The 24,644-nt window shown below is 36.4% G+C and overlaps 4 protein-coding genes, 1 long non-coding RNA gene and 1 other non-coding gene across 6 annotated transcripts; 3 read left to right on the forward strand and 3 right to left on the reverse strand.

The window, feature by feature from the left end:
- Positions 1 to 6: 6 nt before the first annotated feature.
- Positions 7 to 5,505, reverse strand: LOC111795479 (DEAD-box ATP-dependent RNA helicase 37-like). Its single transcript, XM_023677928.1, has 7 exons — positions 5,401 to 5,505; positions 4,115 to 4,923; positions 3,924 to 4,007; positions 2,896 to 3,138; positions 2,405 to 2,572; positions 2,098 to 2,211; positions 7 to 644 (listed from the first exon to the last, which is right to left on the reverse strand). Exons 2-7 carry the CDS (start codon positions 4,856 to 4,858, stop codon positions 141 to 143), a joined length of 1,857 nt encoding a protein of 618 aa, XP_023533696.1. The 5' UTR covers positions 4,859 to 4,923; positions 5,401 to 5,505; the 3' UTR covers positions 7 to 140.
- Positions 5,506 to 7,588: 2,083 nt separating this feature from the next.
- LOC111795481 (serine/threonine-protein phosphatase PP2A-2 catalytic subunit-like) lies at positions 7,589 to 13,114 on the forward strand. The gene is made up of 11 exons (XM_023677930.1): positions 7,589 to 7,892; positions 9,370 to 9,426; positions 10,050 to 10,133; positions 10,618 to 10,689; positions 11,004 to 11,075; positions 11,284 to 11,324; positions 11,768 to 11,834; positions 11,946 to 12,137; positions 12,227 to 12,316; positions 12,404 to 12,511; positions 12,600 to 13,114. The coding sequence occupies exons 1-11, from the start codon at positions 7,806 to 7,808 to the stop codon at positions 12,663 to 12,665; spliced, it is 936 nt and encodes a 311-aa protein (XP_023533698.1). The 5' UTR covers positions 7,589 to 7,805; the 3' UTR covers positions 12,666 to 13,114.
- Positions 13,115 to 13,276: 162 nt separating this feature from the next.
- Positions 13,277 to 14,154, reverse strand: LOC111795482. The gene is made up of 2 exons (XR_002815203.1): positions 13,799 to 14,154; positions 13,277 to 13,716 (listed from the first exon to the last, which is right to left on the reverse strand). It is a non-coding gene; the product is annotated as an uncharacterized LOC111795482 (long non-coding RNA).
- Positions 14,155 to 14,210: 56 nt separating this feature from the next.
- On the forward strand, positions 14,211 to 14,282 carry TRNAG-UCC. The gene has a single exon. It is a non-coding gene; the product is annotated as a tRNA-Gly (tRNA).
- Positions 14,283 to 18,819: 4,537 nt separating this feature from the next.
- LOC111795480 (F-box/kelch-repeat protein At2g44130-like) lies at positions 18,820 to 20,140 on the forward strand. Its single transcript, XM_023677929.1, has one exon. It carries the CDS (start codon positions 18,908 to 18,910, stop codon positions 19,949 to 19,951), a length of 1,044 nt encoding a protein of 347 aa, XP_023533697.1. The 5' UTR covers positions 18,820 to 18,907; the 3' UTR covers positions 19,952 to 20,140.
- LOC111795477 (probable acyl-activating enzyme 18, peroxisomal) lies at positions 20,070 to 24,398 on the reverse strand. Its single transcript, XM_023677927.1, has 14 exons — positions 23,975 to 24,398; positions 23,759 to 23,888; positions 23,421 to 23,674; positions 23,115 to 23,316; positions 22,690 to 22,730; positions 22,297 to 22,425; positions 22,111 to 22,184; positions 21,802 to 22,022; positions 21,594 to 21,688; positions 21,304 to 21,520; positions 21,085 to 21,210; positions 20,893 to 20,991; positions 20,372 to 20,578; positions 20,070 to 20,292 (listed from the first exon to the last, which is right to left on the reverse strand). Exons 1-14 carry the CDS (start codon positions 24,241 to 24,243, stop codon positions 20,176 to 20,178), a joined length of 2,181 nt encoding a protein of 726 aa, XP_023533695.1. The 5' UTR covers positions 24,244 to 24,398; the 3' UTR covers positions 20,070 to 20,175.
- Between the last annotated feature and the right edge of the window lie 246 nt (positions 24,399 to 24,644).

The raw sequence follows: 24,644 nt of genomic DNA on the forward strand, positions 1-24,644 counted from the left end.
AAAAAAAAAAAAAAAAAAAAAAAAAAAAAAAAAAAAAAAAAAAAAAAAAAAAAAAAAAAAAAAAACAATACTCTATTCAGGCAGAAACGGGTTCCTCTACCCATCACCTAAACACTGTAAATAATTTTAAAGCGTACATGTTAGTCCCATGCACTAGTCACCCCTGAACCACCGTATCCTCCTCCATATCCACCGGGAACACCACCACCGTAACCCCCACCACTGCTGGTGTTGCCTCCACTATGATAATCAGAACCACCTCTGTTGAAAGTGGAATCCCTTCGATAGTCACGGCTACCAAATCGGCCACCCCCAGAACGACGGTTTCTACCTCCACTGTACGAAGACCTGGCTGCAAATCGTGATAGCCATTCAGGAACTTCTTGATTAGATTCTTGCATAAGTTCAGCCAAGGACCTTGCTATGGATGAATTGTTCTCGTTAAAAAAGGCAGTTGCTACACCAGTCTTCCCAGCTCTCCCCGTTCGTCCAATTCTATGAACATAATCATCAATGTCATTGGGGAGATCAAAGTTCACTACATGTGCAACATGAGGAATATCAAGCCCACGGGCAGCTACATCAGTTGCCACCAAAATTGGTGTGTTCCCACTTCTAAAGGATCTTAATGCGTGTTCTCTTTCCTGCAAACGCGTATAAATGCATAAAACAGAACCGCGAATAAAATAAATATAACCCAAACAAAAGACTGTTGCAATACATGGTCAAAACATAATTCTTAATCTCTCTCATGCATCCAATGAATAAAACAACCATTACCAGTTAAGAATATTTGGCTCCCTCAAATAATTTCTTGCCCAGAAGCAGGCACCCAGTTAATTAAAAAAATTAAGTACAACCCTTGGAAGCATGAACTAGGTAACAGTAAAATCTGTTTTGCAGACGAGAAAATTAGAGGGCATGGAAAAAACTAAGATAACAAGATCAAAATGAGCTATTAGTTGTCACCACCTAAAACACTATCCATCTGAAGCTGTAACCCAAATATTACAACTCCAGTGTTCGCTTGTAAACTCACTATCTAGATTCAATACATCAAAGACAAGTTATGCAAGATTGAATACTCCAGTAAAAGTCTGGTGGCCCTTCTTGCATTTTCCAGAGTTCCAATGAAATTTTTCATACAAATTTTAAGAATAATACAAAACCTTCAGAGGAGAGAAGTCTCGTGTGCACCATTCCATTGCCAGTGATGACAAACTACTCACACCTTACTAAATTTAGCAGGAATCTAAAACTCAGAAGCCACCTTAAGATCTGAATAATGCTGAGAATAATGAAATGATCGACAAAAAGAGAAAGCAACAACAGGACAAGAAAGTGTAACATACGGAATAGTAAATCAATCAACAGAATCAAACTCACAAGTAACATCCATACATATGGAAATGTTTTTATCCCACTACCGTGTCTTCAAGATCTTCAATTACTTAGCTTTTATCTAAATAATAGGGAGAACTTAGTAAGTTCCTTTTTACACAAGACTTGGCTAAATTTAAATTTTATCCTTTGTGTATTAATTTTCAATTATATCCTTGGTAGTGGACATAAAGATTGATGACATGAAAATTTGAAATGACACAAAAGTTAGAGCCAAAATTGCATATCTAAACCATATTAAACTACTGTTTGATCACAGGAATGTTAAGTGACGAGAAGGATTATCAAACCATGTCCACAGAAGGAATAAATTTAAAATGGCATACACCACGAGAAAAAAAAAAAATCCGGTGTAATTTTCCCAGTTGGAATTAAACCTTTCCTACTGAACTTTTCCCCCCTTTTTTTTCCTTCTTGATGTTGTTGTGTAAAACAAGTAACTAGCATACATAAATTTGAGGGGAGGAATGAGCGAAACATCTAGTATTTTGTATTAAAAAAAAATCATCAGTCGACTAAAGAACTGCATAGTGACAGCCTGAATAAACGAACAAGTTTCAAGCTGCCCATGAATTAATGTTCATATCAATGGGATTACTTTAAAAACAAAGGAAAAGAAACCACACATTGATTTGGGGGGATGGGGCAACAGTAATTGCTCAACAAAATAAATATGACAGGCACTAATGTACTAACCTGTTGTGTTCTATCACCATGAATAGTAGTGGCAGGAAAACCATTATGACATAACCAATTTTCAAGAGCATCAGCTCCCTTCTTTGTCTCCACAAAAACCAAAGTAAGAGATTGCTGCGAATTCAGGAATTATATAAGAATCTAAATACAGCATATTTAATTCAATATCTTTTCCTAGGAATATGAGTTTGATAGAAGCACAAGTCAATGACAGATAAATTTGTAAGGAATATAATTGTCTAAAAACCAAAACGAAAAAACAAGATCGCCATGCATCCTCCCAATGATGTAGAAATATTAAACATACCTTGCCTTGCACACCATTAGCCCTTTGAGCATGAAGAAGGTCCAATAAATGACTTCTCTTATCAGATTCATGAACAAATTCAACTCTTTGAGCAATTAGATCAGTACTTGAACCCACTCTTCCCACAGCCAGAAATATGTAACTTGAAAGAAAATCAGAGGCTAGTCTCTGCAAAAAAAAACATATAAGACACGATACAAGATTAAACAAAAAACAAGTATGGTTGTGTTGATATACATCTTTTGTGAGGATAAACAATTAAGACATAATAAAAGCCACTACGATTGCCAAGATGTGCAAGGAGCATTAAAAAAAAAAAAAAAAAGTTTAATGTCAGAAGGAGAATTGTAAAAGCTCGTTGATTCAAACATGCTTCCCCTGTTCGGTACCATGTACATACAAACACTTCACTTGGTTTATGGTGAAAAGAAATAGGAATACTATTAAAAATATAATGTATCGGGACATAGACTTGTGCGCAGAAAAGGTACCTGAATTTCCCTTGGAAAAGTCGCACTGAACAGCATAGTCTGCCTTACACCAGGTGGAGGCATGTCCATTTGCTCTACTATTTTCCTAATTTGAGGCTCAAATCCCATATCTAACATGCGATCTGCTTCATCAAGAGCCAAGTATCTTATCATCTGCAGTGAAACTTTTGCCCTTTCAAGCAAATCTACCAATCTTCCCGGAGTTGCAACAAGAATATCAACACCTCTTTCTAGTTCACGTAGCTGATTTGTTTATTGAAAAAAAAAAGTATCAATAGTGCTATAGCCAAATAAATATAAACAAGCAAAGGCATAGGACGTGAGTGGCTCATGAAATGTCAAACCCAGAATTAAATGATATAGAAGAATCATGTCAGCATAAAAATAGAACATGCATGACACCACAAATGAACCCTATGACAATAGAAGGAAAATGTCCCACACGTCAAAAACAGCACACTACAAAATTTTCATGAAACTTTTGACAAGGAAAATTATTAGATAATTTTATCATTATGTAGGTTTTACAAAGTTCCGGAGCCTCAAGTTGAATTACACCTTCCATCAATACATGATCGCAGTTTAATCCCTAAACAAAGAAGTTGGGGGATTGTACCAGCAAAGGAAGATCTAACCAATGTTATCTTGAAAAGATTGTTCATCAATGACCATTCAACATTTTAAATGTACACTAACAAATGCTCATCTTTATGATTATGCTTTAAATCATTCCGAAGTAATTATAATTAACCATTTTTTCTCATGGCCGTAGCATGACTGAACAAAGAGATTATGATGAGATGCTTTGCTGTCGTACATATACTCCCTCACCCCTCACATACTGTTATATAAATGTGTATCAAACGCAGCCTCAGAAATTACAAGAACAACACTTTGGGGCAAAATTAGTTTTGGTGCTGACTTTTCTTATCCAAACATGATACAATATAATACATACACACATATGTTGAGCTCAAATACTTCCAAGATATATAAAATGATGAGGAGGAGGTAAAGGAACACAAAACCTGTTGGTTGATTGGTGCACCCCCATAAGCAACCACCACTCTAACACTTGTTTGATAAGAGAATTTCCTTGCTTCTTCATGTATCTGGAACACAAGAACTCATTCTTAAACTGCTAAATTGTAATAGTGAGCTGCTGGCTTACTACATAATCAAGGGAAAATAAAATGGAAGTTTTTCATTAAAAACTTACTTGCATTGAAAGCTCCCTAGTTGGGGAGAGAATAAGTGCAAGTGGGTACACTGTGCGTGCACCTCGAGCTGGTCTCTGCACACTTTGGCCCTTCATTATGCCACTGATAATGGGGAAACAAAAAGCAGCAGTCTTTCCGGATCCAGTCTGAGCACAAGCCATCAAGTCTCTCCCTGCAAGGGAGATAGGAATAGCATGCCGCTGGACGGGAGTTGGTTTTACATACTTACACCGCCGAATGTTGTGATTAAGTGCTTCACCCAAGTCAATTTCAGCAAATGTATTCACCGGAGGTGGTACATTTTCACCACTTGTTTCCACAGGAATGTCTTCATAAGCATCAAAATTTATACCAGTATTTTCTTGCTCTCCAAATGCTTGCTCCGTATCATCCTCATCTTCAAATGGGTTCATTTCACGGTCCCCCCTCCCACGATCCCATCCACCTCTACTTCCCCATCCACCTCCACGACTGCCACCACCATAACCAGAACGATTATAATCGTTCTTTGGACCAGGCCAGCGGGACCCTACATGACCAGATCGATCGTTTCCCGCAGCAGGCCCACTATTTGCTGCAGCAGGCGGGTCGGAAGAGGCAGGGCGATTCCGAAGATGTGGTGGAACATAGGCCGATCGGCCAGGTGCTGAAGTAGTTCCAGCACTACAATTGTTAGCAGAAGAACCAGCAGCTACGTTCTCAGCAGCCGGACTTGCGGCCAAATCTGCCCAGGAAGTTCGCATAGTCGGAGACCCTTTCACGAATGCAACTAAAAAGCTTGCCAATCCACTCCAAAGTACAACAAATTCTGCACATTATTTATCAATAAAACAAATTAACCCTCATCCGAAAACAAATGGTTTAAACCATGCATGAACACAGTTAAAAACACAAGGTATATTCGGATGCAAAGCTGTCAATCCCGCAACGAACTCAATGCGAAAACGTGGACAGCAATGCGTCCTCCGATCAACCAAAAGTGGGCCAAAAAACAACCATCTGATCAAAACCTCTTTTAAAACTAAAAAAAATTAATCGTTCTCATGTCCCAGTTTCTTTTTCGTACGAAAAACATAACCCACAATAGTAACAAAGACAAATAACCTTGATCTGCAGCAACGCCAAGTATAGGAAAGCTAAAGAACCCCCAAGGTGAAAGAAAATAAAATAAAATCAAGAAACGGAATATAGTTTGAAATCATAACAATGCACGCAAAGACAAAGATACGAAAACGGAGACGGAGGAAGAACCTGAAGAACAGGAAAAACAAAAGGGCGCAGATACCTGAAAAGTCGCAACAATAGTTGAAGATCAGGAACCCTAATTTTCGTCGTCGAGGGAGAGATAAAAAAGCGCTTGCTTGAGAGAACGAACCCAAAAATATCTGCGTTTCCCGGATAAATATTTATTTATATATATATATATATATATATAAATATAAATATATCCAATTTTGCGTTTTTTCTGCTTTTTTTTCCCTAAAAAATGGGTTGGGCTTTGGTAAAAACCTGTGTTTCAAATTAAAATCAATTAAATTTCTCCTCATTTTCTTTTTCTTCGAAATTAAAAAATTTTAATCTAATTTACCACGTCCGTACATATCGAGTCTGGTGCCCTATCCGTATGAGCGGTCCATTTTCCTCACTTCCGATTTTTAATCCTTCTTCTCTAATTACCGCCTACGGTTACTCACTCTTTTACTCTGCAGTAAAAACTACTCTTTTTCTCACCTAACATAAATTATTATGGAATTACGTGATTATTAAACCCAATGCTAACATTTCTTTTATCATTTTCGACCATATAATTAAACCCGACCCAAGATTGGGCCCAACGTCAAAATAAACTGGCCAACAGGCCCAACCTCGCCTCCATCCCTGACTACGACAGTGAGCCAACAATTGTGTGACATTTGTTCCAACCCGACGAACAAGTCATTTGTGAAAAATTCGAATTTCGCAAATAACATCGGCGTATGCTCAATCCTCGACCCACGTTTGTCAAAATGTGTTTAGAAAACGTTAGCAAACGATTGGAATTAAAACATTGTTATAGATTTTAAGTAATAAGGCAACAGCGACGACTTTGATAGTATATAACCCGAGTATGAATAAGTGACTAATCGTATCCTACTATAGTACGCTTTGAAACATTTTATCCTTGAGAGGGTGTAGACGTGATTCTGATGAATGGTTGTACACCTTCATATTGACACAGTAGTGATAGTAAATGTCTATCTAAAATGAAAGCAAGTAAAAAGGGATTTATAACAGACATCCACCCATAAACAAAAACGTCCTTAACAAACATGACTGGGACATTCGTCCTAGGTTAGGTGCCCACATAGAACCTACCGTAACAAGTTATATATATATATATATATATTTTTTATTATTTTGTAGTTTTTAAAATTCCGTCTACAATTTGGAAACACAAGTAAAACATAAACAATTAAACAGATAAATTAATGGGTAAAAGTCCTGTTACGAGCTTGCCTTTTAAAGTTTCAACGATTATTGAATGAGACATATTCTCTATATTTCAGTAACACAAGGTTAAATTTGTCATAATCTCACCGTCATACCAAATTGAGTTCGTTAGGACATAAATCTTCGCAGATTTATTTTTTATTATTTCAGTGAAAACAATTGTAATCACTTATATACGCGAATATTTTATTTTTGTAACGAAAATATAATTCATTTGGCAACATAACACCATCTATAGTTCATTAAAGGGCACGCCCAATTTTGTTGATGTATAAAAATACAGTAGATGTTAATGTGAGGTCCTACATCTTTTGGAGATGATAACGAAATAATTTTTTTAAGGGTACGAAAACCTCTCCCTAATAGATATGTTTTAAGATCGCGAGACTAACAGTGATACATAACACGTCAAAACATACATTATGTACTAGAAGTGGACTTGAGCTGACACAGTTATATTAAGTTACGTACATAATTCGAGCCTAACATTATCCGAATCATGCTTGAATCGAGTAGAATGAATTTAGAGACCACTTGAATTATTTATCCCATCCTACCAACCGCTAGCTCATGCAATTCGAGCGCGCGCATATATATTATATATATATATATATATATATATATATATAATACAAAAAAGAAATAATATTTGAGAAGAAAAAGAAAATAAAAAAGAGAAAATGGGTCCCATTTGTTTTGGGAATTAAGAATTTGAAGGACGAAAATGCTCTCGTTTCGATCGCACGTCACCCGTTCACGTCCACAATCTTCAAAAACATTTCCAACTATTAACAGAAAACGCCCTCTCACGCGATTTCCCAATGAGCCGCCACGTGTCTGATTTTTATGACAGTAAACGGCCACGTTCATCTGACGCGCGAGGTGTGAGAGTGGGGATTAGAGCTAACCCTGGTTCGGACCAAAATTTTCAATTTTCAATTCTCTCGAGAAAGAGGGAGAAAGGGACATGGGAAATTTAACTTTCATTTTTCAATCTTACTTTTTTTTTTTTTTTAGTAATTAGAAGAAGAGGACGGGGAAGAAGACGGAGTCCGTTTCTAGGGTTTTCCGAAGGATCTTTTAGGGCTCACGAAATTCTATGAACTTGAGGAGAACCACCACCGGATCGGCGGGATCTTGATCTGCAATTCGCTTTGCTTTTTGGAGAGAAGAATCACCAAAACGCACACAGGCGAAATCATGGATTCTCTATCTTTCAACTCCCATGGAAATCTCGACGAGCAGATTTCCCAGCTCATGCAGTGCAAGCCCTTGAATGAGCAGGAGGTACCTACTTTTTTGTTTATTTTTCTTGTTATATCGTGGAGTCTCGAGATTGTTCGCCCATACTCGGAGGTTCTCGGATGGTATTAAAGCAACGTGATGAATCCAGTCTGATCCGTTAGGGTTGCAGGACTCGGATTGAGGGTAGGATGCGCGGGGTTGGTTACCTTAGGTGCATTTTGAAGGTAGATCTAGCGGTTGGATTATTAGAAATATTGTTGTTCGGGCAATATTCGCGTCCACTCGAAATAGATCCCTTATCCTGGTGCCTCTGCAGTTGGCCTTTAAAATTTCACTTTCAACATTACCTCACTCCGAGATTATTTTCCCACTTGGACGCCCAGAACGTGTCTGTCTTGTTTTTTGGCATAAAAGATTGCGATACTTACCAGTCATCAAACCCGCGTGTGGTTGTGGCATTTGAGCGTGGAATCAAGTGATTGGCCTATCGATACCATGACATCTGAAAGTGTAAATTGAGTAATGATTTCCTTGGAAGTATAATTTCTAGTTGTACAATTTACGGTTTCCCATTCAGAAATGGGGCTGATCCTTGATGCAAAGATGGACAAGACAAGAGTTCCACTTTTCATGTCGTGGGATTGCTAACAAACTATACTATACTTATTTTTATCGTAGATATCAGTGGGAAAGCCTGAACAACACCAGTTGCTTAAGTAATGGTATTTAGCTACCTATTTCCGTTTTTGGGACACTGCTCTGAACATTCTAAGAGTTACATTTCGCTCAACGTGAATTTATGGCTCAATTCAATATATCAAGATGGGAAAAGCTTGAGTCATTATTGTGGCAATGGTGAATTCCAAAAATATCATCCAAGAACCATTACAAGGAAAGAAGGATAATGATAAAATTTTTATTTCAAATCCACAATATCAGTGATACATAGCATAGTAAATTTTTTTAGAGTGGATTGATCATGTTCTCCTTTTATCATTGAACTTTGGAGTTGTTATATGTTTTATGAACAAGTCTACTAATTATGAGATCCAGTCAAGGTTAGCCAGGTGGGTAATGTTTTATTCTGATCACCCATAAGATGGTGTTTGCCTTGGTTATTATTATTACTTTCAACGGAGTTGAGCTTTGTAATGCTGGCTCGTAATCCTAGTGGGGGCATAAATATGGTTGGAGATTGGTCATTCTTGTTGGTTCCAACTCTATTATTTTCAATAGAATTTGATTTCTTCTCATTTTCAAAGTCTGCACTTTCTAGATTTTTGTTGATGATTTCCTGTTGAAGACATTTTCTCTGTCATTGTTAATTGCTCCTTCACTGACAATGGTTTGTACTATTTTTGTTATGTGTGGAATAAATATGTGTTTGTGGCGAAGTTTTTGCTGTTTTATTTGACTTAAGTATAAGCAAAATATATCTTTTGATGGCACAAATCAATAGTTGGTGATCATATTTTCTTCTTCTAGAACCTCAACTTGGTGTTTATTATCTCTAATGCAGGTTAGAGTATTGTGTGAGAAAGCTAAGGAGATATTAATGGACGAGAGCAATGTACAGGTGTGCTTTATTTGGTGCCATGCACTTTCTCCCAACGATCTCTCTTTGCACACTTTCCTACTAGATTTTCTTTACATATATAATTTCTCTCATTAGCATTGTTTTCACATCCTCATCATAATTATTAAAAAAAAGTGTTTGAAAGCACTTCTGAAGTGTTGGAAATAAACAACAAAGGGATTTACTATTGGTACTTTTTACTAAAATTATGTATAATAGGTGCATTCTTCTTCAAAACCATTTCCAAGCACACTCTTACTAAATCTGTTCAAGAAGTTGGTTCTATTGGCGGTTTACTCCCCAAAACAATTTTTGTAGCTGTTATATTCTGTCTTCCATGATCTTGTTTTCTTATTCAGTATTCCGATGCATTTTGTTCTTTCCACTTATACTGGGTTGTTATGAATAATTATGACATTTATTCTCAGGTTTCTAAAATGAAAATTAGGTCTGCATCGAATTTGAAACTGTTAATTTGTGATCTGGGATCTATCTGAGGTTGGAACTTTTATAATGGTCATTCTCTTGGTCATGCATTCATTCTTCTCCTGCAATTTGACGATGGGTGTTTCGTGGATGCTGCTTAATTTTTATGCTTATGCCTTGGGTTTTATGCTCTGCAGCCTGTTAAAAGTCCAGTAACAATATGTGGTGATATTCATGGGCAATTTCATGATCTTGCAGAGCTCTTTCGCATTGGAGGGAAGGTATCTAATTTGATCATTGGCAAGAATTTTGTGATTATCTTTGCTGACCAATTAGCAATTAAAGCATAGGAAGAGAAAATATGTACTCAAGTGTGGAAGAAAAGCTCTTGATATGCTGACTGAGATTGTAGGTTCTAGTTAATGTTGAATCGTTGTGCTACTCCATATTACCAAGTAGATAATGAATGGAATTAGTGATGGATATAGACTGAAGCAATAAATGGCACTTTTCATATATCCCTGGTATACACACACAACTTATTAACTTAATCACATAATCTAAAGCAAACGCTGAAGTAGTCAAATTTCTATGTTCACCACACACTTCTAGTGATAAGTTTTTTCAAGTTTCTTTCTGAAGTTCTAGACTATGCTTGCTACTGAATAGTTTAGAGCAGCCTCTTATTTATCTATTTATTTATTTTTTATATTATATCTATATCATAAAGTTCTTTGTTCCTCTAAAATATCTTTCTTGGGGCAGTGTCCAGATACAAATTACTTGTTTATGGGAGATTATGTTGATCGTGGCTACTACTCAGTTGAAACTGTAACGGTAAGTATGTTTTGTTTATGTATAGATGTTCTACATACTTTGTACTTCATATATAACATGGCAGAATTTGTTTAAGGTACATACATTTGCAATTGAATTGTCACCTCTTGATTGGCATAGAAACTGCGATTTTTTAGCATAAATTTTACCATTATCCTAAGTGTGGGCTTGTCCAATAATTTAATGATGCACAACTCCTTTTACCATGTTTTGTTAGCAACATTCAGCCATTCTATAGCAATGTAATCATAGTAGGCATAGGATGCTTTTTGGGGTAGTAACTCAACTTAGTTCTAATGTAAGTCATTTTGCAGCTTTTAGTGGCCCTTAAAGTGCGATATCCTCAACGCATTACAATTCTTAGAGGAAATCATGAAAGTCGCCAGGTAAATGTTTATCACTGTCATTTCTGCTGCTTACTTTCTAATGTTTATTTCCATTCTTTTTGTCTACCCAGATATATAATATTTTGGAAGTTTAAAGTTATAACATCAGTGAATATTTTTTTGGTACCATGGCCCCCTCATATGTTCTGTAATTTTGATGTTCTCGACAGATGTCATCTTTAACTGTGGTTTATGTTCCCTTATGCAGATAACACAAGTTTATGGGTTCTATGATGAATGCTTGAGAAAGTATGTCTTTTCTGGCTTTTATTCTCATTTTGAGGTTTTCATTTTTCTACATCCTTCTATGGCTCAACTCTGTTTTTCTTGTCATCTTAGATACCTTTTTCTATCTGTGTTGCTTTTATTTAATACTACTTTGTTGCACATTTTTTTTGGGATGCATATTAAGTTTGAATAAAATGGTTACTTTGATACGTTCTGACACATTCCTCGAAATCTGTCTTTTATTTATTTATTATGTACTATGGGCTGTTTATTTTTGAAGTTGAGTTATTTATTAGAAGATATAAGTTATTTACTTATTAATGTAATGCACAAAGGAGAGTACATTTTTTTTTGTGATCAAAGACTGTATTATATTGACACGATCATGAATTATGAAGAATACTTTTTTAGTGCAACCCAAGCCTGACCTGTAAGTTTCTTTTACTATCTTATTTCATTTGCAGGTACGGCAATGCTAATGTTTGGAAGACTTTCACTGACCTGTTTGACTATTTTCCGCTAACAGCCCTGGTCAGTTTGATTTAGGCATCATTATGTATAAGTGCATTGTGCGGTTTTTTTCCTCGCACCATTATGATTGCTGATTTATGTTTCTGATGCTTATTTATCTGATCTTTATAGGTTGAATCAGAAATATTTTGTCTGCATGGTGGTTTGTCTCCATCCATCGAAACCCTTGACAATATACGGAATTTTGATCGTGTTCAAGAAGTTCCTCATGAAGGTCCCATGTGCGATCTCTTATGGTCTGACCCAGACGATCGATGTGGGTGGGGAATTTCTCCCAGAGGTGCTGGATATACCTTTGGCCAGGTAATTTGTGTAGCCATCCCCTTGTTTAACATCTAATCCCTCATGTTTCCACCATGGTCTTTAATGAGATCTTCTTGCTGTTTCTCCAGGACATATCTGAGCAGTTTAACCATAGTAATAATTTAAAGTTGATTGCTAGAGCTCATCAGCTAGTGATGGAAGGATATAACTGGAGTCATGTAAGAAGTTTCTTCCCTTTCATCCTGCATTGATCTTTTGTTTTGGTGGTGTGGGAACTTAAAATTTGTAATTTGCTTGTTTTACAGGAACAAAAAGTTGTGACTATATTTAGTGCACCTAACTATTGTTATCGCTGTGGAAACATGGCATCAATTCTGGAAGTCGATGACTGCAAGGCGCACACTTTCATTCAGGTTTCTTCTCCCACCTGAGTCTATTCATATCTTACATTTGTGTTCTCTTTATATGTGTAAAATGTTGTAATATTCTTTGCATATGCAGTTTGAACCAGCTCCTAGGAGGGGCGAACCAGATGTTACTCGAAGAACTCCCGACTATTTCTTATGATGCGCCTATTCTCAGATGGAAGTTTCTAGCAGCAGCTGTTTATCAAATATATGGTTTGGCTGTTTTTGCATTGGAGAATTTCAGTTTCCCTATGGTGAGGTGGTGGTTTGGGGGGCGCAAAAGCATGTAAATTCCGGCAGGTTGCTTCAGGAGGGAGGAGTGCATCTTTGAAAATCTCAAGGTTTTGCTGAAGAGAAAGCTATAGGGCTGGCGACTCATTAACTGCATGTGTAACATCTCCAGAGAACAATGTATTGCATCTCTTTTGTTTTTTAGTAATTTTTTCATGTAATTTTCTTTTCCTCTGGTTCACGGGCTGGGCTCTCTCTGCCTTTCTGTTAACTATTTTGTAGGATGCTTGTTTTAGTTTTCTTTTTTGGGGGTTTACAGATGGACCATCAGTTTAATTTCCTTCCTTCAATGAGTGCCTTTATTATTCTTTCCTATCATTTCTTCTGTTGTTACTGTGCACTTTCCTTCCCTTAGCTTTTAGATTTTTTTTCTTTGCCTTCATTATTCTTCCCCATATAACATACAAACAGCTTGTTTATCTTCAACCAACGAACAACCAGGTCCCAAGTGGAGAGCAGCACTGTAAATAGTCTTAGTAGGAAGCAAAGAATCAGATGCAATTACCATAACAGGCACACTCATTAGCCTCGCAGTTCCAGCTACATGGTAACAGTACCAATACAGTTCTTCAAAACTATCATATCCTCAATCAAAAGATAAGGATGACTTTGTGAGTACTTAAAAAAGTGTAATTATGTGAAGAAAAAATGTGTTTGGAAGTGTTTAGAAAGTTATTCCAAACCGCTTTAAAGGGTGAGTGCTCCTGCCCCTTTCTTCTTTAGGGCTCCTAGCTTTTTTTCATTTTGAATCGGAATAGGTACAACCTAGTTCATAGCAGGGATATGTGTGCGAAATTTGGACGTTGTGCGGACTTAAAAGCAGCTTCCAGCACGTCATAGGGACACCCTTCAAAGATGTCTTGCAAACATTCTTTGCACCCATCAAGCACTTGGGGACGTCCACAAGTTCATCTGTTCTCCTGCACCAAACTTCACCAATAAGAATACAAAAAAGTCAACACTTTTCTGCATATTTTGATTTTGAAATGTCCAAAACTCCACATTTTCATGGCTTTTCTGAGATGGGTTATCTTCAAAATTCCATATAGTGCTCTCTGCCGCTCCTTCGTCATCAGCAGAGTTCCCAAATAGAAGTTCTTGCCATAATCAGCGCAGATTCTCCGAAGAAATGAAGCATGAATCTTCGCCTCAAGAAATGGTTGGCCTCCTCAGATTCCTTTTCAACGTGCAAACCAGCCACAAAATTTAATGTCCGGCGGCTTTTGGGTGCTGCAATTGCCCCATCTCTGCTCATTTTTAAGCTTTTGGGTGCTACAATTGCCCCATCTCTGCTCATCTTCGTTAACTTTTGAACAATTATTGAAATGCCATACAAAATATTTAATTTATCATAAATTAAATATATTAAAAATAAGTTTACTTTAGATATAATTAAAACTTTTCCTAACAAGAAGCGTTTGTAGTCCAACGGTTAGGATAATTGCCTTCCAAGCAATAGACCCGGGTTCGACTCCCGGCAAACGCATTGTTTCTTTTTATAAAATTTACTCTTATTATGAGGATAATTGATTCAATCTCATTTTCCTATTGAATATTTTAAATTTTATAAAAAATACAAAAACTAAACATAAAGTCCCCTCTTTATATCTTATCACCAAAGAAACTATGTTAATAATTGAGTTTTTTTAGATTAAATTTCATATACGAAGCATACATACAAAATTTCAGCCGCCCATGACGCATTATAAAGAAAAAAGAAAAAAAAAAAGAAAAAAAAAGAAAATCAATATGAAAGAAATAATATTACTTTGAAAAAGACATGCCCCAAATGGACTACTGTCCAGTTTTAATTAATTAATTTTTAATTACAAAATAAATAAATAAATCGCAATTTTTAATAATAATAATAATAAAAAGAAAATAAGGGAGGGCATTATAAGGAATTGAAAAAAATAGAAAATGATAAAAATAGCGGAAATAAATATCTCAAAAAGACGCGCCTTCTAGAAGAAATGATTGAGGGAGTGGTGAGATGCATATGAAATTAAATCATGGCCGACAAAAAGAACCGGAACCTCCATTTGTCGGACCGGGTCCACTTCGTAGCCCAGCCCTCCCCTCGCCACCGCCATGATGAATTATGTAAAGGCTATAACATCTATAATATATATTGTAACGTCATGTCATATATATATATATATATATTTTTTAATTTCGAAAATTAAAACTTATAAAAATACATATCATTTAATGCATGGGAAAGAAAGAAAAAAAAAAAATTACAAATAGAAATTGGATACTCGACGGGATGGTTGGTATTTACTAGAAACTGTGAGATCAACAATCTCATTAGCTGTTCGTGGAAGGTGGAAGATGCATCAAATGGGCGAAGAAAGATCGTGCTTTGAACAAGTTCTTACAGAATGATCCTCTGATTCTACACGTAAAGCTCGTTGTTCTCCTCGATTCCCCTTTGAGGAACAAGGACGATAGTCCCAACATTTCAACCACTATTTATTTACCTTCCCTTTTTTACAGATCTCCTTTGGCTTCTTCATCATCCCGTTTCATCCTTCAAGGATGTTCGATAGGAGTCCGAGCTTCCTAAAAAAAGCCTTCCGACAAGAATGCTGACTGCTTGAACATTTTAAGACATTGAATTGTCGGTGGTAAAAGTCGTTGGAATTCTCATTTTTTGTCCCTACACTCTCCTCTATACGAATCCCAAATGTCTTTCTACGGCACATATGATTTCCTCTAAGGCACGTACCAACATCTTTGTCTCTCACCCGAATTTCTTGATTCACAACGTCGAGTATTTGCACTCTTAATTTCGCGACTCAACTTGTAGACGGTGATACCACCACCTTCGAAAACTTGATCCACTTTTCTTCACGTGTACTACTGTTCATAAAAAGCTCAGAAGTCAACCCTTGTGTTCTGACTCTGGGGGACCAACAACCACTAGCTCTCGACTCATTGGTAAGGCGAGAGCACCTCCGAAAGAAACAAAAGACTTCATTCTGTAACTCAAGTATATCTTTCTATCCGTCATACATAAATGAATTAGTCCAAAAATTAGTAAAGGTTTAGTTGGGTGTTTGATTTACGCCGTTTTCCTAATCTATGGTATATATTTAATGCAATTAGTAGATATTTAGGTAATTAATAAACTTTTAAAAAATATATATCATAAAATATTAATAGGAAATTTAAATCTGAGCTTATGTGTGTAAAGTTGGTTGAAATATTATAATGCACGTATTAATTTTTGTTACCTAATTTATTGACTCCCAAATTACATGATTAAATTATGAACCTTATTTATTTTTTTGGAAGATTCTCATTTAACATTATTAATTCCAATAATCTTATCTTATAACTTAGATTAAGATGTGACATTATGGTATCTTTAGCCCCTTGTTTGTGAGGCCCCACTTAGCAAAAAACCAAAAACAAAAGGTAAAAAAAACGAAAATGATAACATTTGAGGCCCCACTTAGCAAAAAAAATAAAATAATTATTTTTAAGATAAAGTTTATTTCGTCGAGACGTTATAAATTAAAAAATTTATTAGTTCAAATTATTTGATATTATTAAATGAAAAAGTATAAATTTTAATTTATTAAATGCGTTGACTTGAAACATACATTAAAGCAACGTAACGTGGTTAACTGTTGTTATGACATAATTTAATTATGAATTTAGATATACTCTAATGTGACTATTTATTAAGAGTTGACAATGTCAACTAGATTTATTTCATAATTAAATAAATGTATCACTCAAGGTTAGTCATTTAAGTAATCATAAATTTTATATAGATCGATTACAAAGGGTATTTTTGTCCACCATAATAAATTTAGTAAACGATGCAACGAATCGGATACTAGAAGGGTGACTCACCGACCAAATCGAAATTTTTTTATTTTTAAAATTTTTAATACAATCCAATTCAAATTAAAAAAAAAAAAAAAAAAAAAAAATTTATAATAGAAATTATTGATATCTGTGTTAAATATTTAATATTTAAATATTAAATAATAATATTAATAATAATAACAAGATTTCGTTTATTTTCAAAACAAATAAAAGGTAGATAAAAAATAAATTAAATAAGGTCATAAATAAAAATTTGGTTTTTAATTTTATTTATTACACTTCTTTATAACTCTAAAATTTAACTTAAATATTGAAAATTTTGTAAAATTAGATAAATAAATAAATTTAGTTATATATATAAAAAAAATTGAAGTGGACATATATCTGAACAAAGGGATTGATTAAAGATAAAGATTGGTTTGGATACTATGAATGAGTGTGACAATACAAAATTAAAATAATGTAATAATTATAATAAGATATATAGACTTTATGGCATGTGACACCAATTATTTTGTGTTGATTTTCCACATATAATTCCAAATAAATAAAAACATTTTTGTTTTTACCCCCCTAGGCCCCATTTCTTTTGCTTTTTGCTCCCTCCCTACAACTTGCTTCTCCTTTTCAACCTTTTCAACTTTTGCATTTTAGTCCACTCTTTTTCATATTTGCAATATCATTACTTAAACTCAAATCAACCCATATCTCTTTTCCGCCCCATTATTTTCTTTATTCACGATAAACCCTTCTTCTGATTATTTAATGTAACAAATTGTTTACAATAAATGAACAAGACAAACGTCTATTTTCAAATAAGCCAAGTCCATTAGAGCGAGCGCCCATGTATAGTAGTTTAGTGGATACTCCTTTCGAGCTATGGTATTAATTATGACCTTCCTTTTCTAGATCCTATTCTCCACGTCTTTTTTAATTATCAATCTGGGAAAGGAAAATACAAAACGTACCCGTGAACAACCCTCCTAATACTTTTTTGGAAAGTTTTCGGTTCTAATCGGAAATTGATTTTCCAATTTTACCTCATTATTTTTATTTAAAAAAAAAAAACACTAGTTGCTTATTCACTATGCCAGCCATCAATCTTCTAGAAGCTTTTTTTTTTTTTTTTGGAAAAGTGGGAAGAAAAAAGTTGTCATTTTCATAGCCATAATGGACACTGAAAAAAAAAAAAAAAAAAAACCCTAATTTTCAAATTTTGCAAGTTGAGCTGTGCTCTAAGCTTTATTTTTTTTTTCTATATTTATCTTTTTGCAAAAATTAGTATTTTTTTTTCTTAACCTTCTAGAAGGTTTTTGTGAGTGGTGGCCCTCTTGTGTCTTCCAAGTTTATCCAACTAATTACTTTACATCAATTTTATCCAATATTCAATAAATATTTTACTTTTCAATCTAAATTAATAATATTAATTTTCAAAATTAATTGTATCTTTAATCAATTATATTAATCGAAAAAATTAGGAATTATAAGGTAAAGAATTCGAATCTTTCATCTTTAATCCACGATATAAATTATTTAAAAATATTATAATTCTTTAATCAAAATAAATAATACAAATATCAATGGGAATATTTAAAAGGAAAAAAAAAAGAGAGAGAGAGAAAATAGAGAATTTCTCCATTACAAATGTAATCCTATCATTGGACAGTCAGAAATTAATTAAATAATTATATCCACGTGTCGATATCCTACCGGCATGGATCTGTCGTGGGACCACACGCAACGACAGGCGGGAAGACTTCGAAACCAAAGCATACTCTTCAGTCGCCTTATCCTATCCAAGTCTCTTTCCTTTTTAAGGGCCGAAATATATATTTTTCTATATATATAAATAAATATATATTTTAAAAAATGTGTAAGTTCAGAGGCTAAATTTGTCATTTCGTTAGTTTATTAATTTTCCTAATTATGCATTTTGAGCTTTAGAATTTAAAAAAAAAAAGAAAAAAAAAAAGGCAATGGGACATGAAAGTACGATATGGTCCTTGCGGCGTGAAAAAGGGATAACGATTGAGTTTGGGGAGGTTTGGGCCATGAATAATTATTTAAATCCCACCGTTAATTCCCCGTTAATATAAATAAATATTTATATATATATATATATATATATATAAAGAAAAATAATTAAAAAAAAAAAAAAATTGGTTATTGGATTTATATAGTCGGGTGTTATAAATAGCAGAGTGAAGGATATGAAAGCATCAAAATCCTGAGTACCAAAGAAAATCGATCTAAATCTCACTCTTTTCAATGGAAACCTTTGAATTCCAATTCTCTGAGTTGATTCCGGGTCTCCCTGAAGAACTCGGCCTCGATTGCATCACTCGGTTGCCTTACACCACCCACCGCCTCGCCTCCGCCGTCTGCCGCCGCTGGCATCAGCTTATTTCAAGCCGCGATTTCTATTACCACCGTCGCAAATCTGGCGCTACCCGTCATCTTGCTTGTCTGATTCAGGCACTTCCCCCTGCTTACACTGCCACTGGATGGAAGCTCTGCACCTCACTCAGTTATGGAATCACCGTTTTCGACCCACTGAGTCAATCCTGGGACCGAATCTCTCCGATTCCTCAATACCCTGATGGGCTCCCTTTGTTCTGCCACATAGCTAGCACCGAAGGAAAATTGGTTGTTATGGGTGGGTGGAACCCAGAGACTTACGATCCGATTGTCGATGTTTTCGTTTACGATTTCACTAGATGTGCGTGGAGGAAGGGCAAAGATATGCCGTCTGAGCGATCCTTTTTTGCAATTGGGGCTTCCGATGGCCGAATCTACATCGCCGGTGGCCACGATGGGAGTAAGAACTCCCTGAAATCCGCCTGGGTCTACGATCTGAGAAGCGACGAGTGGACCGAGTTGCCGGAAATGAATCAGAGGAGGGACGAGTGCGAAGGGCTGATGGTCGGCAGCGAGTTCTGGGTGGTGAGCGGCTACGACACCGAACGACAGGGAATGTTCGACAGCAGCGCCGAAGTCTACGATCTCGATTCCGGCGAGTGGAGGGTCGTGGATCAGGCGTGGGAGACCGGACGCTGCCCGCGAGCATGCGTCGGAATGGGTAAAGACGGAAAACTGAAAAACTGGTCGGAATCAGCGCCGTCGGTGAGAGTCGGAGCCTGTGGGATGGCGATCGGAACCCAGCTTCTGGTGACCGGGTCGGAGTACCAAGGGGCGCCGCAGAATTTCTGTCTGATGGATAAGGAAGAAGGGCAAAATAGTAAAATAACGAAAATGAGTATTCCAGAAGAGTTCTCCGGGTTTGTACAATCAGGGTGCTGCGTGGAGGTGTAATTGACGAAAATACCCTCAATCGAAATCGGGAAACGGGGAGGGCATTATGGTATTTTCAGAGATGTAGGGTATGTACATAAATACATATAGAAGGGGAAGAGATTACGAATTTTGTTTTGTGTAACGCGTAATTTAATTTCCCCTCATTTCCCGTATAATATAAAGTTTTAAAACTTTACTATATTTTTATTATTATTACATATATATTTTTTATTTTCTTGTCTCTAAAGTTTAGTTCCAGCAGAGGAGAGCTCATCCTTCATCTGCTTCCTCAGAACTCTTCTCAGTAACTTGTTAGAAGCAGTTCGCGGGAAGCTTGGCACAATTTTCACAAACCCAACCTGCAATTTCATTTCATTTCATTTCATTTCAATTTTCACATGAACTTGAAGGAATATGAACTTTCCATAGCATCCTTACCTTGAATAAGGGGTTGAGATTGCTTTGAATTGCTTTTGACAGCTTCATCTTCAGCTCTTCTGTGGACCTTTTGTATCCTCTTTTTAGCACCACCAAGATGACTAGCTTTTCCGGACCAACTCCTGTGGGCGACACGCTCACTGCAGCCGTTTCCAATATGCTCTCGTCGACATTGTTGCCTATGCGCTCAATCTCAACCGAACTTGTCTACATTGTGTTAGAAAGAAACGGATGTTATATGATCCAAATGTTCAGAACTACATTGTATGTCGTTTTGTAATAGAGTTTGTATGTGAGATTCCATGTCGGTAGGGGAAGAGTACGAAGCATCCTTTATAAGGGTCTAGAAACCTCTTTTAGCATACGTGTTTTAAATGCCAATGCCTTGAGGGGAAGTCTAAAAGGGCAAGCCTAAAAAGGACAATATCTGCTAGCGGTGGGTTTGGGCTGTTACATAACACTAAATTCAAGTTTTATTGAGATGCAGATGCTATCGACTATTACTGGAGAAACGTCAGTACCTTGATGCCGCCGAGATTCATGGTGTCATCAGCCCTACCTTGAACAACAAAATAGCCTCCAACAGTTCTTTTAAGGATGTCTCCATGTCTCCTCAGTTGCTGCAATGAAGCGAATAGGTAAAAGATGGCTTGAGAATGGAAGAAATCTATAAATTACAAGAAAGGTGTGCTTGAGTTTGAGCTTGACCATACCATTCCCTTGTAAATTGGCATTCCCTTGAAGTAAACTTCATGATGATCAGCGTTTAGTAATCTGTCACTTGCTCCCAGATACAAAGGGAATAATCCTATTTCACCAACGCAAGCCTGATCCTCTGGCTGTTAATAACAAGAAAGAAAATATAAGATACTCGATTTCTTCGTCGATAAATTCACGAACAACTTAAAAATGTGCATATTTCTTGCTCTCACGTAAGGTATTCCATATTCATCAAGGATCACAAATCCTGTGGTCATAGATGGTGTGCTAAAAGCTCCAAAAGCCTGTGGTTGTAATGGACTTCCCATGATGTAGCATGAAGCAAGTTCCGTGCCACCACAACATTCGATTACCGGTTTGTAATACGACCTCGAAGAAAGCCAGAGGTCATCATCGACATTCGAAGTTTCCCCCGTCGTGCAAAAATACCTTCAGATATCAGCTTCCATGTCCATTAACTGATACTCATGTGGTAACTCAATAAGTACATGCCAATTATTACCTTATCTTTGTCCAATCTAAGTTTTCCATGCACTTTGTATCCTTCCATGTTTTTACCAGGCTTGGAACCGTTCCCAAAATGGTCACTCCTGCATCCTAAAACAAATGCACAGCAAGAAAATGTATAAAAACCGAAACGAGTTATCCTGGAGAGCAAGTCTGATGGTCGGTTCCGTAACCGACTTTATAAACTTGAACAAAGATTTCACCTGGACAAACTTTCCAAATCCAGAGCCGAGGGGAGATCCATGATAGAGTGCAAGAGTTGCACCAGCTAACAGGCATGAGTACAATGAAATTGGCCCCATCACCCATCCTAAATTTGTAGGCCAACAGACAATGTCAGCAGCCTGAACATCCATATGAGCCCAGGAATCAGCCGTGCATCGAATGGGTGAAAGTTGTGTCCACGGGATTGCCTTCGGCTCTCCTGATTTGGGCCAGACGTTTATAAACAAATAGTAAGTACCAATGCCAACGTATTGTATAAACAAGTAGTGCTTAGAGTTGCTTTTTACCTGTGGTTCCAGATGAGAAGAGAATGTTAGTCATGGCATCTATTGAATGAAACACTGGAGAGTAATAATTTGATCTACAAAATAAAACATAACCGGCACTGTCGGTAATCTTTGGAAGACAACCTTAACAGCTGCAGAATTTAAGAGTGTTAAGAAATCTACAAGTAACCATTGTCATTGCATTACCTTGGAAGATCCTTTGCAGTGGAAAGAAATTCTTCCCATGATAGGTCCTGTTCTCGCAAATTCACTTCCAATCTGTTTCCAGTTGCGGGGATCACAATAGCCTTACATGATCCACGTTCTATAACTCGACTGCGAACCGAAAAAACTTCCATGAGAAAGTGTCGTGCAGATACGAATTCTTAAACAGCTAAATCCATGGGTCAAATGGTAACATAGGCACTAAGACTTCCAAGAAACCTACTAAGAAAGACTTAAATTCTAAGTTGACAGATTAATCGAGCTGTGATAACAAGCCTTGAAAAACCAGAGAATGAATTATTAATGTCATTCCATATACACTTGCTTTTGTCACTGTAAGTTATGACTCGTAGAGTCCTTCATTGTTTACTTCACCTATATAAAGGATACTTCCTGCCTCCTCTCAGTATGAAATCCTGCTTGAAATATGAAATAAGAATTAAACATTGAAGAACACAAAAAGAAAGCCAAATGTTCAAAATTTGTTCTTGTATGAAAGCATATATAATAGTAAGGGTTAAATTCTGTATATTTCTAAGAGATTTCTTACTGTAACAGCTTAAGCTATTGTCCTATTTAAGCTTTCCTTTTCGGGCTTCCCTTCAAGGTTTTTAAAACGTGTCTGCTACATCAGTTCGAGAAGAGAACGAAGCATTCTTTATAAGGGTGTGGAAACCTCTCCCTAACAGGTGCGTTTTAAATACTTTGAGGGAAAGTCCGAAAGGAAAAGTCCAAAGAGGACAATATCTGCTAGCGGTGGGTTTAGGCTATTACACTCACCCTTGCTTGTTTTAAATTACCTGAGTAAAGATTCCCTTTGCCTTTGATATCTGCAAACGAACGGCAACTTCGTTGGCAGCAAAGCTGTCAGCAATCGACACGACGACAAGTCCTGCTAGAACAATAGCTAAATATATAACAACTGCATTGACTGTCAATGGCATATCAATGGCAATAGCATCGCCCTTTGAAAACGTTGCATCAAGTGCATTAGCCACCAACCTGAACAGTATAACAAAATCGCATTAAAAAAGAGTAAAATATCAGTAAACCTCTTCATTCCTTCTAATTATCACCAAAAAGAACCAACGAAGAGTAGAGCATACATTACTTCCTCTCGAAGTTCTTTCAGTGTCATATGGTTCACATTTGAATCATCACAGCCTTCATCCCTCCATACAATTGCCAAACTATTATCATCTCTAAATGGACGACTTGAAGGAAGCAAACAACAATGTGCAATATTCAAAATGGAGTCAGGGAGCCATTTTCCCTTTAACTTCTCAGTCATATCTAAAATACACCTCGGTGGTTTTTGAAAAGTAACACAAAGCTCTTCCAAAACAATTGACCAGTAAATCTATAGCCATCAAAAGACAAGACAGTAATCACCAAAATGAATGCAACATATGGGAAAATCCCAGCACAGAGTTTGAATCAAAACCTCAGGGTTCTGAGAGGAGAATTCCTGAAAGAGCCTGAAACTTGAGATGGGATCTTTATATGAAGCTCCCAACAGCTTTGGACCATATAGCTCCATAATCCTTCCCAAGTTTGTCAGTTTAGATTGATGCCTACAAGTAGAAAACAGCATAAACATTTAGAACACAAGGCTTAAGAATCCCTGCAAACTGATGATCGGGTTTAACAGATTCATTACAGAGAAGGAAACCAATAGGGAGGAGGTCCATTGGAGGAGAAATTCCAATCAGCATAAACAGAGTAATAAACAAGCTGATGCAACCCATATGGATGTGAGGGTTTCAACACGGTTCGAGACATAAGCTCACGCCAAATGTCTCTAGGGTCTGATGTTTTGACCATGAACAACGCATTCTGCAGAATGTTGAGCAATTCCAGAGCCGCTTCTGGGTTTAAGCCTGCCTCCACAAAATCTTCAATACTCAGTTCCCAAATGTTCTTCGCCATTTGTGCTTCTCCTCAAAATGAAATCTCTGTTGGGGTTTAGGGTATAAATCCGAGTCTGATGCAAGCGATTGTGGTTTTGGATCAGCCACGCTTCGACATTTGTGAGAATTTATGATCTAGGCCTGCCTTGTGAGTGTGATATCCTACTGAATTTATGAGCGGAAGGTGAATCCAACTGGAAAAAGTGATAGTTGACCTTTTGATTTCAAGGCATAAATATAAATATTTGGAGTTCATGTGTTCAGAGTTTATAATAAAATAATATTCTCTATTAGAGTGAGACCTTTAACATCCAAAACCGCTAATATGATATTATTATGGAAAGTCTGTTCATCTAACATAGTACCATGACATTTATTTGGGAATTTTTATCCTTCAATTTATTTATTTTTTATAAAAAT

The sequence above is a fragment of the Cucurbita pepo genome, chromosome LG05, assembly GCF_002806865.2.
Source record: "Cucurbita pepo subsp. pepo cultivar mu-cu-16 chromosome LG05, ASM280686v2, whole genome shotgun sequence".
In the NCBI taxonomy this organism is placed as follows: Eukaryota; Viridiplantae; Streptophyta; class Magnoliopsida; order Cucurbitales; family Cucurbitaceae; genus Cucurbita; species Cucurbita pepo.

Excerpts from the sequence above, each read along its gene's own strand:
- LOC111795479 (XM_023677928.1), bottom strand. The coding sequence starts at position 4,858 with ATGCGAACTTCCTGGGCAGATTTGGCCGCAAGTCCGGCTGCTGAGAAC. Across the intron at positions 4,008-4,114 it reads CTAGGGAGCTTTCAATGCAA|ATACATGAAGAAGCAAGGAA; the intron begins GTAAGTTTTTAA and ends CTTGTGTTCCAG. Across the intron at positions 645-2,097 it reads ATGGTGATAGAACACAACAG|GAAAGAGAACACGCATTAAG; the intron begins GTTAGTACATTA and ends ACGCGTTTGCAG.
- LOC111795481 (XM_023677930.1), top strand. The coding sequence starts at position 7,806 with ATGGATTCTCTATCTTTCAACTCCCATGGAAATCTCGACGAGCAGATT. Across the intron at positions 10,690-11,003 it reads ACTCAGTTGAAACTGTAACG|CTTTTAGTGGCCCTTAAAGT; the intron begins GTAAGTATGTTT and ends GTCATTTTGCAG. Across the intron at positions 11,076-11,283 it reads GAAATCATGAAAGTCGCCAG|ATAACACAAGTTTATGGGTT; the intron begins GTAAATGTTTAT and ends TCCCTTATGCAG.
- LOC111795480 (XM_023677929.1), top strand. The coding sequence starts at position 18,908 with ATGGAAACCTTTGAATTCCAATTCTCTGAGTTGATTCCGGGTCTCCCT.
- LOC111795477 (XM_023677927.1), bottom strand. The coding sequence starts at position 24,243 with ATGGCGAAGAACATTTGGGAACTGAGTATTGAAGATTTTGTGGAGGCA. Across the intron at positions 21,211-21,303 it reads ATGAATATGGAATACCTTAC|CCAGAGGATCAGGCTTGCGT; the intron begins GTGAGAGCAAGA and ends TGTTATTAACAG. Across the intron at positions 20,992-21,084 it reads TGCCAATTTACAAGGGAATG|CAACTGAGGAGACATGGAGA; the intron begins GTATGGTCAAGC and ends GCTTCATTGCAG.